General features: G+C 53.7%; 4 protein-coding genes across 4 annotated transcripts; 3 read left to right on the forward strand and 1 right to left on the reverse strand.

The window, feature by feature from the left end:
- Positions 1-425: 425 nt before the first annotated feature.
- N0V96_006074 (uncharacterized protein) lies at positions 426-1,131 on the forward strand (the record flags this gene model as incomplete). Its single annotated transcript, XM_065757572.1, has 2 exons — positions 426-554; positions 613-1,131. The coding sequence occupies 2 exons, from the start codon at positions 426-428 to the stop codon at positions 1,129-1,131; spliced, it is 648 nt and encodes a 215-aa protein (XP_065613915.1).
- Positions 1,132-2,915: 1,784 nt separating this feature from the next.
- Positions 2,916-4,565, reverse strand: N0V96_006075 (uncharacterized protein; the record flags this gene model as incomplete). Its single annotated transcript, XM_065757573.1, has 1 exon — positions 2,916-4,565. The coding sequence occupies one exon, from the start codon at positions 4,563-4,565 to the stop codon at positions 2,916-2,918; it is 1,650 nt and encodes a 549-aa protein (XP_065613916.1).
- Positions 4,566-5,703: 1,138 nt separating this feature from the next.
- Positions 5,704-6,947, forward strand: N0V96_006076 (uncharacterized protein; the record flags this gene model as incomplete). The annotated part of the gene is made up of 4 exons (XM_065757574.1): positions 5,704-5,820; positions 5,887-6,342; positions 6,552-6,619; positions 6,707-6,947. 4 exons carry the CDS (start codon positions 5,704-5,706, stop codon positions 6,945-6,947), a joined length of 882 nt encoding a protein of 293 aa, XP_065613917.1.
- Positions 6,948-9,537: 2,590 nt separating this feature from the next.
- On the forward strand, positions 9,538-11,136 carry aat2 (Aspartate aminotransferase, cytoplasmic; the record flags this gene model as incomplete). Its single annotated transcript, XM_053193952.2, has 3 exons — positions 9,538-9,657; positions 9,743-9,802; positions 10,066-11,136. 3 exons carry the CDS (start codon positions 9,538-9,540, stop codon positions 11,134-11,136), a joined length of 1,251 nt encoding a protein of 416 aa, XP_053048528.1.
- Between the last annotated feature and the right edge of the window lie 2,004 nt (positions 11,137-13,140).

The raw sequence follows: 13,140 nt of genomic DNA on the forward strand, positions 1-13,140 counted from the left end.
GAATGCGTGGGTTCGAGAGGGTTCGCTCGCTCGGTGCGACGGTACGGGGTGCGTTCGGCCGTCGTTTGTTTTCTTGCGGGCAATCCGGAGATTCGATTTCTAGTTGTTTAAGGGGAAACGTTGGATTCCCAAAGCTCCCGCCGTTCCGCAGTGGAGTGCGACAGGTCCGAAACTGGGCCTTATCGGTCAGCCGATAAAGAATAGGTAGGTAAGCGCAGCCGCTGTCAACCGCGTGGGGTGCACGTCGGATTGTGTTTCCGGGGTTTAGCCGATCCTTTTTGTGGAGAACTTGTTTTCCAACGACAGCCCGTCATCACCCACCAGCTCGAACTGGTTGCCAGCTTTCGTCTCAACATCTGCATCCCAATCTCCTGAGCTTTCGACCACGCGCTCGACTAACGGAACTCGACACAAATACTCCGATCATGGCTTTGGTCAATGGCGATGTCCCGCGATGGGTAGCAGACCTGCAGTCTCCCCCTGCTGCTAAGTCCAAGGTCCCCGGCATCTCCGATCCCCCAGGCTACCCTTCGCAAACCTCGTCCAGCTCCAAGGTAAGCTCGTTACGGCCCCGCGCAAGTATTCAATTCCGCTAATTTTTGTCTATAGAAGCAGAAGGACCAAAAGGCTATTCAACCGCGCAAGCAACAGACACCCGAGGAGATGGACACTTTGAAAGTCAAGAAGGCGTGGGAGGTGGCGCTCGCCCCCGTCAAGAACCTGCCAATGACGGCGATCATGATGTACATGTCCGGCAACTCGCTCCAGATCTTCAGCATCATGATGGTATTCATGGCTTTCAAGAACCCTTTGATGGGTCTCACTGCAGTCAATCAGGCATTCGAGAGGTTCGAGTCAGAAACAAACAAGGCCAAGATGCTGCAAGTTAAGCTGGCATACGTCGCTATGCAATTCGTGGCCCTGGCCCTGGCGGTTTGGAAGGTTAATTCAATGGGGCTGCTGCCGTACGTCGTCATTTCTGGATTTGAGTACAATGACATTACTAATGCGAGAATAGAACAACGAGATCAGATTGGTTGGCTTGGGAAGCTCGAAGAGAGGCTTTGGAGTCCTCGGTTCCCGCTTTATAGACGACAAAATGATATCCAGTACCAAATTACCGCAAACTAATTCTCTGTCCCCGTCCTCGTCTATACATTATTGTAAACTGCCATACCATACCATGCCACTGCTAGCCGCGGCCTCATACAGCCAGACACTTTCGTTTTCTCCACTAGTTGGTATCTCATCGGAGTTTCGGGCAGGCATTTCGACTTCGCCTATTGCATTGTAAGGCTGATCAGCCTTATCGTCGTAGTACCAACGCTGCGATGGGTCATGTACAGATGCATCGAAACTCATGTCGAAAGAATCCAGCCCAGCCTGCTGAGCTTCCTTTCCCCTAGGCCACGGACGATCTACAGCAACCATGTTCGTTCGGTTCTTTCTCTTTTTGGACGAAAGAGGATTCGATTGATGTGGATCATTCACGATGCTCGTTTCTAACCTAGGAACACCATGCCTCTTGGCCTGGCAGTGGTTTGGGTTGGGAACCTCTTGGGCCATCTGAGTCTGCTGCTTCATCGATGCCGATCCTTCTTTTGGGGTGGACTTATTCGACTTGGCCTAGGCAAAAATCAGCTTCAGGCCGAGGCACCACTGTGTACACGAACTTACTTGCTGGTACATTGTAGCGACAGGGGTCGTTTGTTGATCTCCGTAAAGGCTATGATGTTTGATCTGCAGTCTTGACTCTGGTCTCGGGATTATCAGCAGCAGCTGTGATTCTTATACCATATCGGGCAGCAGCTCATGCTCATACACAGACAGCCAGGAAGTGTGGATTCTGACGCCAAGTCGCTGACCTATCCATCTACTAGCGTTGGCCAGAGACACAAATAACTCTGTCAGTCAGGATCGGCTGGTACTTGGGCTCGTAGAGTCTACATCTCTCTTGGAGCTTGTGACCGTATCCAAGCACTCGGTCCGAACCGCAAGATCACCGTATAATCTACGTGGTACACAACTCACGGCAATTCTCTCTTTGAACGGCAGTGCGCGTACTCGGTACTCCAAACGATACTCTGTACGATGTTATGGCCAGGAATTACCTCAAAAGAGGGGTTTCCGAGACCACGCCTACAAAGAAGTCGAAGCTATGGAACGAAAGGGATGCTATGAGCATGAACTCTGAGCTCGGAGTCTGCTCCTAACTCAACCCGAAGCTGGGTCCGATAGCCTTGCTTCCACAACAGCCACGACATACCAGACCGTTAGCGATGCCGGATGCGGTCCGGCAATGCAGCTATTCCAACGTCCAATACCTAGCAGCCCATTGAAGTCGAGAGTCAAGCAAAACAGCGAGCCACTTAGCGGCTCTGAAAGCTACTGAGACAGGGCTAGAACGCATAAGACAGCCCCCAAGGGATGACATAGGGGGCCCCCGCGGGAAGGTATTCGTGTTTCCCTATCCTATTGGGCGAGCGCATGCACGAGACAGTGAGACAAAACAAACTTACGTTAATTCGAGCTAGGTCGAAGCTATTTTGCTGTTGTCTTGTCTTGATCGCGTTTGCCTGATCCTGACGGGGCGGTTCGCAAAGAAAACAATACTCTGGTCCAAGCTTGCGAGCCTCTATCGATAGCAGATGATCCCCCAGGTTCAACATCTGAGTTATTCCTGGATATCGTGATTTTAGAAACATCTATAATGTCGATCATTCTGTGACATGGCTGGGTCATGTGGCACCGGAAGTTGGTGACAATAATAGAAAACCACAATTCCAGGAGAGACGAACTTCAACCCGCTACTGGACCTGAAACTAGAACTGAGATGTTCTGATATCATTACCCAACGCCCAAAAAGGCCAGCCCTCTTACAGCAGCCGAAAGACTGTATCCAACTCCAAGCCAAATCAGGACGCCTCCTCCCTCATTCGCCTAGCATTCCTCCACACAGGACCCTTCTTCGCTATCAAAAACATCATCGGGCTCAAGACGGCACACAAGGCAGCTAGGAACGTAAACGACCACCCCCTCCCCATCCCACGAATCATGTACTCAATCACCGCCGTCCCAACAGCGCCCATGGCGCACCGTACCAGGTTATTCGCCGCCGTCGCCGTTGCAGGCGCGTTCGGGAAAAGGTCCACAATCAGCGTATTCATAACGCTAAACGAACCCGTAATGGTGAGCCCGATAATACCCTGCAGCACCAACGGCGCCGCGACGCCGCCGACCTCGAAATGCAGCACCCACCCGTATGCTGTTAGCGCCGCAAGCCCGACGGCGACGGCCGGGTAGACGGGCTGCAGGCGGGCCTTCTCGATGGGGAATTTGAGCAGGTCGTCGCCGCGGCGGCGGTCGATTGCGAAGCCGATCTGGGAGGCGATGCGGCGGTAGTTCCAGTCGAGGACGTAGCCTTGGCCGAGGCTGGCTACGACGCAGCCCGCGCCGTAGGGGAGGTAGCAGAGGCCGAGCTCGAGGTCGTTGAAGTGGTAGATCTCGCGGAAGAGGGTGCCGAGGGTGGCGGCTACGCAGATGAAGGCTACGTATAAGAGGCTGTTGTAGGCGAGGACGAGGGCCATTTCTTTTTCAAAGATGATTTTGACGGAGCGGATTGGGTTCGGGAAGCGGAGTTTGCGGTCGGGTGGCGATACTGTTGCTGCGGATTCTGTGCGGGAGAGGTCATCGGCATCCCGGAGCCTGCGGTTACGGCGGCGGCGGATGAGATCGATCAGGGGCCGGTTCCAAGACTGAGCCGGAACGGAGCCGTTGCCCACGACACCTCGACAGGTCTCTGGTACGAACAGGGCGTACGGGACAAGCCAGAGGCTGATGAGCACGACACAAAACCAAAAGATGGACGCCCAACCAAAATACTGCGTCAGGACGCCCCCCAAAACGGGACCGATGGTGGGGCCGACATTGATGCCCGCGCCGACGATGCCCATGTACTTGCCCCGCTCCGAGCTGACCGAGATATCGGCCACCATGGCGAACCCCAGCGCGATGGCGCCGCTGCTCCCGCCGCTCTGCAGCATGCGGAGGACAAGGAGGGCGGCGTAGTCACGCTGTAGGGCGAGCCCAACGCAGGCGACGAGGTAGATGCTGAAGGCGACGAGAAAGGCCGGGCGGCGGCCGGCCATGTCGCCGAAATCGCCAAAGAGCGTCGGGGAGATGGCTTGGAGGATCATGTAGGAGGTGACGGTAAGGTTGATGAGGGCGACGGAGACGCGGAGGTCGTCTGCGATGGGGGCCAGGACCGGGTAGTAGATGTTTGCGGACATGGGCGGGACGAAGCAGGCGACGGAGGCCATGAAGGCCACCCAGCGCTTTGTGGAGGGGGAGAAGACGCTGTAGGCTGGGCCGCTGGGCTGGCGGGTGAGGTTTTCGGGGTCGTCTTGGTCGTGGGCTGAGCCGTCGGGTTCTTCGGACGGGGAGACTTCATTATGTGATTTCTCGTTGGAGAGTTCTGGGTCGCTTGGTGATGAGGTCTGGATGATGGACGGACTTGGAGATATTTCTGATGTTTTCAGGCCCGTTTGATTCCTTTCCAAGTCCATCTGGCCTATGTCGTTCAACTTATCTTGTCCCATACTTATCCAGAGAGCATCTCCGTATCAAGCAAAGATACAAAGAGATGATAAGACGAGAGGAGAAGATTAAAACTGGAATGTAATTATCGTCTTCAGACACTTGCTTGATAACGTCTCACAACGCTTGCTGAGAATGCGGCAAAGACTGTATTATAGCAATATAAAAACCGAAAAGATGAACAAGAAACATCACAAAAAATGAGATATCTTGCTTGCCGCCATAGATTTTCCAAGTAGTCTATATCCGTAAGCGGGACCATCTTGCCGCCCTGCCGCGCACCCTGCTTTACAACAATGATGTTATTTCCGCTACCAGATCGGCCTCCACCACTCGGCCTCTGACCGACCGCGATTAACACGCAGCTTTCATGATTCGCCCGGACCGGCCCATACCTCCACAAAAGCCCGCCAATCTTGGGCAGCTGGACCTGTCCAGCATTGACCGAGGCGGCTCCTGGAATGCCTCTATCGGTGCGGTATCGGGCGAGATGATCGCAGCCAAAAAAAAAAATATCCGTTGGTGTTCCTTAACAAATGGCACTAGACTGATTCATTATTACGCCTTAAGTCGGGTGCTGGAGTCTCTTGATTAGTATGGGCCGAATTGACTCCGAAATCGGAGAGCTTCACTTGAAGCATTGAGCTCTTCTCTAGAGTTCCTTTCTTGAATGTGGTCCTCTTTCTCAACGGGGATATGAAAAGTAGTTGATGGGCTTTTCAATTGGCGTTGATTGAGCTTCAAACTCGCCGTTGTGGAGGAGTTGGCTCGTGCGCCTGCCGACGCCGTTGCCGACCTGCCGATGCAGCCCCGAACTTTGACTGTCGGCTGCTTAATTACCTAAGGTAGCTAATCCACAAAGCACCAGCCACATCAGCCCCTGGTCCGAGGGGATAAATGTGGCTAGTGAGACCTGAGAGCCGAAGCCACGTCATTGGAGAACAGCTTTCCAGATCTCCAGCTGGCAGCTTGGATGTGACCACAGGGTTGAGCGACGTGATATCTCGGATTCCGGTGCACCATGCTCCTCATCACCACGTAATTGCTTCCAGATTGAAACGTTCCTCTCTTCCGGCCGTACGGTAAGGTACGATACATACCTCGAAAATGGACATTACACCAGCATTCAACGACCTCCTGCGAAAGCGCAATGCGCCCATTGTCACCGAAAAGAAGCTCAGTCTCGAAGCGATTGACGGCTTCCTCAAAGAGGCTTACAGAATAGTCAGTCTCTACCAACCTTTCCCCTTTCTTCTTGAGAATTGTATGTCTCTGATACTTCCCATCTAGAATTCCCACATCACAAACCTCCACAACGAACTCAAAGATGTCCGACAAGCCTACCTCTCAACAGCGCAACCGCGCAAAACACACATCCACGCCGCCGCCGCCGCCGCCCAACAGCAACGGCACCTAACAGACCGCGACCGCGAAGAAGTCGACGCAAACGCAAAGCAAATGCTCCGCGAGCTCAACGCGAGCATCACAGCCCTCAACGAAGCAGAGCTCCTCCGCCGCGAAACCGAAACGGCCGTCATCCGCAAAAAGTACGCCAGCAGGCTCGGTGCCCTCGGCGCCTGGGCTGCAGCGAGTGACAATGACAATAGCAGCAGCAAGGGTAAGACGGCGGAGCACGCCGCGGCCGAGGCCCGCGCCAGGACAATTGAGCAGCACCGCGACGAGGTGATTCAGAGCCTGCGGTTGGGATTGCAGCGGTGCGGGAGGACGCAGCAGGATATGATGGAGGTGAGGCTTACGCGGGAGATGGAGAAGAATAGGAGCGTGTTGGCTAAGGCGGGAGGCGGGGGCGCGATGCCTGAGTTGGGCGGGTTTTATGAGTCCATGGCGAAGAGGGGGCGGCCAACAAAGGGACGACGGGCAAGGCTGGTTTGCCGCCGGGGGATGAGGGGGCTTCTTCGTCGTATGATCCTCGAGAGGGCCTCACGGATGAGCAGATCCAGATGTTTGAAAAGGGGAACCAGGATATGCTTCAGCATTACAATAGCACGCTGGACAAAGTCAGGTACGTTTTGCATGGATGGACTTTTTCTTTTGTTACAAGTCGTCTATGACTCCCTTTAGCATGCATAGCTAACGACATGGTGCATAGGACGGCGGAGAAGTCGCTGCTCGAGATCGCGGAGCTGCAGACGTTGCTGGTGGGCAACTTGGCGACGCAGTCGGCGCACATTGAGCAGCTCGTGGCGGATTCGGAAAACATCACGGCGGATGTGGGCGGGGGTAACAAGCAGCTGAAGAAGGCGACGCAGAGACCGAGCGCGGCGAGGTATACCTTTTTCGCGTCGGCGGGGTTGTGCACGTTTTTGATTCTTTGGGACCTGATTATCTAGATGACAGACTGTCACCCTTCGGCTGGATAGAAGCTTGGCTGGGATTTTGTCGAGTATGGCGATGAAATACCATCAAAAGCATTGCCTAGGCTACTACGTACCACGTATCGTGACCTGCTGAATTCCACATTGTAATTTCCGGTCTTGTGAAGTTGTACACTTTGACTTATCGAAGTAGCATTCTGAGTGTTCCTCGACTTCATCACAGGCTGATGGCGCTGTGATGGGAGGCTGGGCTGACAGACATGTGAAAGTTTCTAGATAGCAGCGTCACATGCTGAGCGGTCAAAAAGCCTGGACCAGGTGCAGGTGACCCTTTAGTTGCAAGCCATGTCAATCCAGCGGACCAAAATGTGAGAGGACCGTTGCCATGATCTACGGGCACTAGAATTACTTCAAACTGCCTTGTCAACATACTTGAGCAACCTGAACAAAGCATGCTCCATGTATCACACGAAGAAGCGTTGTTGCGGTGTGCTCTCCGGGACGGTTTGTACGGAGCTGGGATGCCGGGGGAGCTTCGGCGAGTGTCTGAGCAAGCTTGCGGCAGGCGAGCTTCTGATTGGCGCTGCTAACGACATTGGACATGCGAAACGGTTCTCGGTACCTGCGGTGTTTTGAAGGGGGGAAGCGTTGCAATACCGAGGAGTGGTCTCATCTTTGCGGTTATACTTGGAGTTGCCGAGCTCTAAATTCGTGTTGTTCATAGAACCCTTGTAGTGTATTGATGATCCCAAGTCAAGGCGTGAATCTACAAACGGTGCAAGGCAGAGGAAGATGGGTGTGCGTCTGTCAAGCTGCAGTCCATTATACAGATAAGATGGGATGATCTCGACCTATTAGTCTGAGGTGGCCCGGCAATGCACTCCATCCGATATCGAGGGTTCAGAAGGAATTCAAGAAGATAAACCGGGATGAACTTGCGCCGTGTGCACTACGAGATGAAGCAAACGTCGAGTCGTGAAAGCAGTCTGGCAGCAAATGGGAGAGTTTGGAGAGTCATGGGGTTGAGCCCGAGACCTCGGCCCGCCCTCCACGGGTGACCTCACAAGCGCAATTGGGAAAGGTTGGGGCAAATGGGGAAGCAGCGGGGAGCCGACAGCTAGAGGATAAAGAGAAGGCGCGCTCCTTCAACCCCCGCCGATACATACAACACCTCACTGAAAGGAAGGTCCTGCCACTGCTGCTGCTGCTGCTGCTGCCAAACCTGGAAAAATAACGAAACGAAATCCCCGACCATTGCCCGACACTTCGCCGATTTCTTCACTTTCGGTATCTTTTCGCTCTGCTCCATCATCATCCCGGAAACTTGCAAGACATCGCATCCAATTGCCCAGCTGCCCAGAAAACACAGAATCAATCTATTTCTGCAGACAAATCCGCCTATCCGCACCCGATTCGAGCAAGGCGTTACGAAATACCTACCTCGACCTGACTATCCTGCCCGCACCCCGGTGGATCCCATTTGATACAACTTTGCCCCAAAACCCAACCTTGGACGTGTCACAGTGGTACTTTTTCTCCGTCACTAGGTTCCATTCAAACTCGATTGCTTGCTCTTTCTCGAGTTTCTCCTGCCACCTGTTCAAGCCTCAGACAGCCAGAATTTCCGAACCACCAACATACGCCCTCCGATCGTCCGAGCCAAAACATTACTATCTCAGCCTTTCATCCAGGATTCCACTACCCAACCCCCCGTATCCAAGCCGTTGCTCTGCCGTACAGTGTACCCTGCGCCCTGCATCTGTACCTAGTGTCTGTATTCTGCAGCCCGCCCGTCCGCTGCAACCACATCAACCTACTTGTACGTTTCTGCAACTCCCGGAGCGCCGCGCTGTGAGGACGAGACATTCGGCCAGACCCAAGCGTTACCGTACCGGCGTACAGTAGTTAACACGTCCAGGTCTTTCTGGGATAGCTTAGCTCCCGCACCAACCAAGCCCCCCGTCTTTGGTCCTCCCAGGTAAGCAGTTGCAGCCCGTTTGTTTGTCCCTCACCTCAGCAACATGTCATCTTGCGGCTGGCCCTGTTCCTAGACGTCCTAGACGTTTCCTGCCTTACCTTAGCTGGACATCCCCCGTCAATGGAGGCGCATGTCCGCTTCCCCCCTTCCCCTTCCCCGTCCAACCTCGAGGCGTCGGGTGACACGGTGACCCCTCCGGGAGCCCGGGCAGAAGGGGGCACCTCTCACCCCAAGGTCCCAAGGTCTCAAGGCCCCAAAACACCCCGACCACACCGGTGACCAAGCTCCCCATTCCCACTGCCCACCTCACCTGGGTCAGGTACGGAGTACTTGGGTCACCTCAGAGGCTCAGACGCTGGACAAACGGTTGGCGCCTGTAATCGCAAAGCTTCCCATTCGCCCGTCTAAATCGTACCACTATTTGATGCCATAATAATAACTACCCCCAGACAGACCCTTCCTTCCCCCCTCGCCTCTGACTCGTTCCCCCTTCTCACGAAAGCTCCGACGCTGAAAATGCCCGGCGATTCCTCTTCTTCCTCATCAGCTTCGCCCTCTTTCTCTTCTTCCTCTTCTCCCCAGAACAACTCTACTCTTTCGAGAATACGCAATATCGCATCACACATCATGGCGCCCGTTTCAACGACAAACTTCCCCGCCAGCACGGTGCCACAAGCTCCTGAGGATCCCCTCTTTGGCTTGATGGCCGCCTACAGGGCAGACCAGAGCAAGGACAAGGTCGACTTGGTGGGGTGAACCCTTGATTCATCAAGACGCAACAACTACCTAGCTGTCTTGGTGGTGTTCTCGACTCTTTTGCTAACCAGACCAGGGAATTGGAGCTTACCGCGATGACAATGCGAAGCCTTGGGTTCTCCCCGTCGTCAAGAAGGTGCGTCACCATTCTCTTCTTTTTTTTTTCCCCCTTCACCTTGCTGTGTGAATACCCTCCGGAGACGGACCCTGCTTGCGGCCCCTCCGGCTCCAGCAAGGCAAAGCCCGGCTGCGTCACGCATTGGCGGCACAACAGCTGATGTGCAGCATCGTCCTATTTTTGATGAGCTTTCCCCTCATCGCATCCCACTTCCTCCACTTTTGGCCTGCCCCTTACAAGTTATCCACCCCCGCTAACCCCGCCATGATGCAACTTTACAGGCCGACGAGATCCTCCGCAACGATCCCGAACTCAACCACGAATATGCTCCCATCGCCGGTATTCCCCAGTTCACCGGCAAGGCTAACGAGCTGATGCTCGGCGCCGACTCGCCCGCCATCCGTGAGAAGCGCACCTCCTCCGTCCAGACAATTTCCGGCACCGGTGCCGTCCATCTCGGCGCACTCTTCCTTGCAAAGTTCTACAAGGGCAACCGCACTGTCTACATCTCCAACCCGACATGGGCCAACCACAACCAGATCTTTGGCAATGTCGGCCTGCCCATCGCCCAGTACCCCTACTTCTCCAAAGAGACAAAGGGTCTCGACTTTGAGGGCCTCAAGTCTACCCTCTCGTCCGCCCCCGAGCGCTCCATCATTCTCCTCCACGCCTGCGCACACAACCCCACCGGTGTTGACCCAACGCAAGAGCAGTGGAAGGAGATTGCTGCCCTGATGCGCCAGAAGAACCACTTCCCCTTCTTCGACTGCGCGTACCAGGGCTTCGCCTCCGGCAACCTCGCCCAGGATGCCTGGGCTGTGCGCTACTTCATTGAGCAGGGCTTCGAGCTGCTTATTGCCCAGAGTTTCGCAAAGAACTTTGGCCTCTACGGCGAGCGCGCCGGCTGCTTCCACTTCGTCACAGCCCCGGCCTCCGACGCTGCCGAGACCACAAAACGTATCGCTTCCCAGCTCGCTATCCTTCAGCGCTCCGAGATCTCAAACCCCCCGTTGTACGGCGCCCGCGTCGCAGCCACAGTGCTCAACGACCCCGCGCTCTTCGCCGAGTGGGAGGACAACCTGCGCACAATGTCCGGCCGCATCATCGAGATGCGTAAGGTCCTGCGTGCCAAGCTCGAGGAGCTCGGTACCCCTGGCACATGGAACCACATCACCGACCAGATCGGCATGTTCAGCTTCACCGGCCTGTCAGAGACGCAGGTGTTGAAGCTGCGCGAGGATGCTCACGTGTACATGACCAAGAACGGCCGCATCAGCATGGCTGGTCTCAACACGAGGAATGTCGAGTACTTTGCCAATGCGGTCGACAAGGTTGTTCGTGAGACGAAATGAGATTGAGATTTCTTATGACGTTTTGTATGAATGTAAATGGGTAAACATGGGGACCGGATATGTCCCTCTCAACGGTGTGGCAAGACAGTTGGCAGGAAGTGGAAAGAGGGAAAGAGAAAAAAAATCCTTAGATTTCCTGGCTCTGGAGTAATGACCATCACCTCTTGTTCTTGATGCATATTGCTGGCCTCTACTGGTCACTCGATGAAGCGTGTGATCTGTGAGACTGCTATCAATGTCTACATAAATCTACAATGTGTCGCTCGTGACGTGGATAGTCGCCGAGATTACTCTCCTGTGTGGCCAACCTGCGGAGGGAGAGAGTATCAGAATGTAACATGAGATGAGGCGAGCGGCGAGCGGTGAGCGTGTCGAACTAGCAAATCTCTCTCCTTCTCTTGTCCTATCTCTTACTCACCCTCTCTATCTGTCCTTTCATTCTGTCTGTCTCTCGGTTTCTACTATCTCTATCTCTCATTTTCTATTGTCTATCTCTCATATTCCATTATCTCTGTCTCTCGTTCTGGATTGTCTCTATTTCTAATTTTGTATTATCCTTGTCTTTTATTCTCTATTATCTCCGTCTTTTGTTTTCTATTATCACTGTTTCTTAACTTTGTTTTTTTATTTTCTTTGAAGTATCCCTGTCTTTTAGTCTCTATCATCCCCGTCATTCATATTATCTATATCACTAGATTTCCATCATCTCTTCCATCCACTCTCTATCGCCTTTATCATTCATTCTCCATCACCTCTATCTCTCCTTTCTACTCTCTCTATCTCTTTTTTATATCTCTCTTTTGCATCTCTCTTTTATCCTCTCCCCTCCCTTCGTCGTAAGCACATACGAATACGAGAACGCAAGCCAGTATGAGCCAGACCCCAGTCTTAACTTAAGGTATGCCGGTACTCAAGGTTCATCAGACCCGCACTAAGAAGAAGGCCGCCATCGATATCAGTGGGTTGAATTCGACTTGTGCAATAAGCAGCAGGCAGGTGCCGCGCTGCTGTAGAGCCCAACGTCTCGATGGAAGCTCTCGTCGCAGCCATTGTCGTTCGTGAAGACGAGGTCTGTGGGGGATCGATTTATAGACGCTAGTACTCGAGATTCTCTGGACTCACACCAGCACTCACTAAGGTCACTATCCATGTCAGTGGTTTGAGTTGGACATCTTTAATAAAAGTCATCGGGTGCCGGTGCCGCCAAGGAGTAGAACGTCTCAACGGTAGCTCTCGTCGTAGCTATTGTGCTTCTGAAGAAGAGGTCCGTGGAGTGCTGCTTTATAGGTGCTTTCAAGGGGCCATGGTACCGAAGTACAGGGGTTGCTTTGACATGCTTCGAGGACGAGATTTTATGATTCCGTTTTGTGAAGAATGGTTTCTGTGAGGGATTGCCTTGCGGTCCTTGACCATGGTCGTTGTCCTTATTATTATCGTCGTCTTTACCGTCGTCGTTGTGGTGCTAATAGACCCCTGGGAAGGAAAACTCCCCTCACCACTATAGCATGTTGAAGGTTCCGGTACGAACGTCCGTTCCAAATAGCTTGCTTTCGCCAGCAATCAAGCTTATGCCAAGCGCACCCATATCAAGCAGTTGGGTCGTCAGTCCATGCCTTCCTTCTGCAATTCTCATCGGATATCAAAATCGTTCGGATGGGGGGGCTCGAGTCGGGAGCATTCGGGTATTTACACCTCGTCTCCACTTTCTCCTCTCTGAGCTTTCACATAGCCAAGTCTCCGTAATAGCTGAGCAGCAGAAGAGCAAAAAGAGACTCTGCAATCCTCCGAAATTTAAGAGACCAAAGAGACAGGAAACTAGGAGTGGAATGAAATTCAGGGACGACGTCCCGATTATCTAGTCCCGATCCCCTCGTGGTAATCGGCCCTTCTCTCGGGACTTTACGGTTAACGGGTGCACCCCACCTCCCTTGCGCCCCCCGGTCTCCCGTGATGCCGGTAGAGAGGGTTGAGGGGGAGGGGGAGGGTGTGGTCTTTGGTTTTACC

The sequence above is a fragment of the Colletotrichum fioriniae genome (assembly GCF_027942845.1).
Source record: "Colletotrichum fioriniae strain IMI 355084 chromosome Unknown scaffold_6, whole genome shotgun sequence".
NCBI classification, from domain to species: domain Eukaryota; kingdom Fungi; phylum Ascomycota; class Sordariomycetes; order Glomerellales; family Glomerellaceae; genus Colletotrichum; species Colletotrichum fioriniae.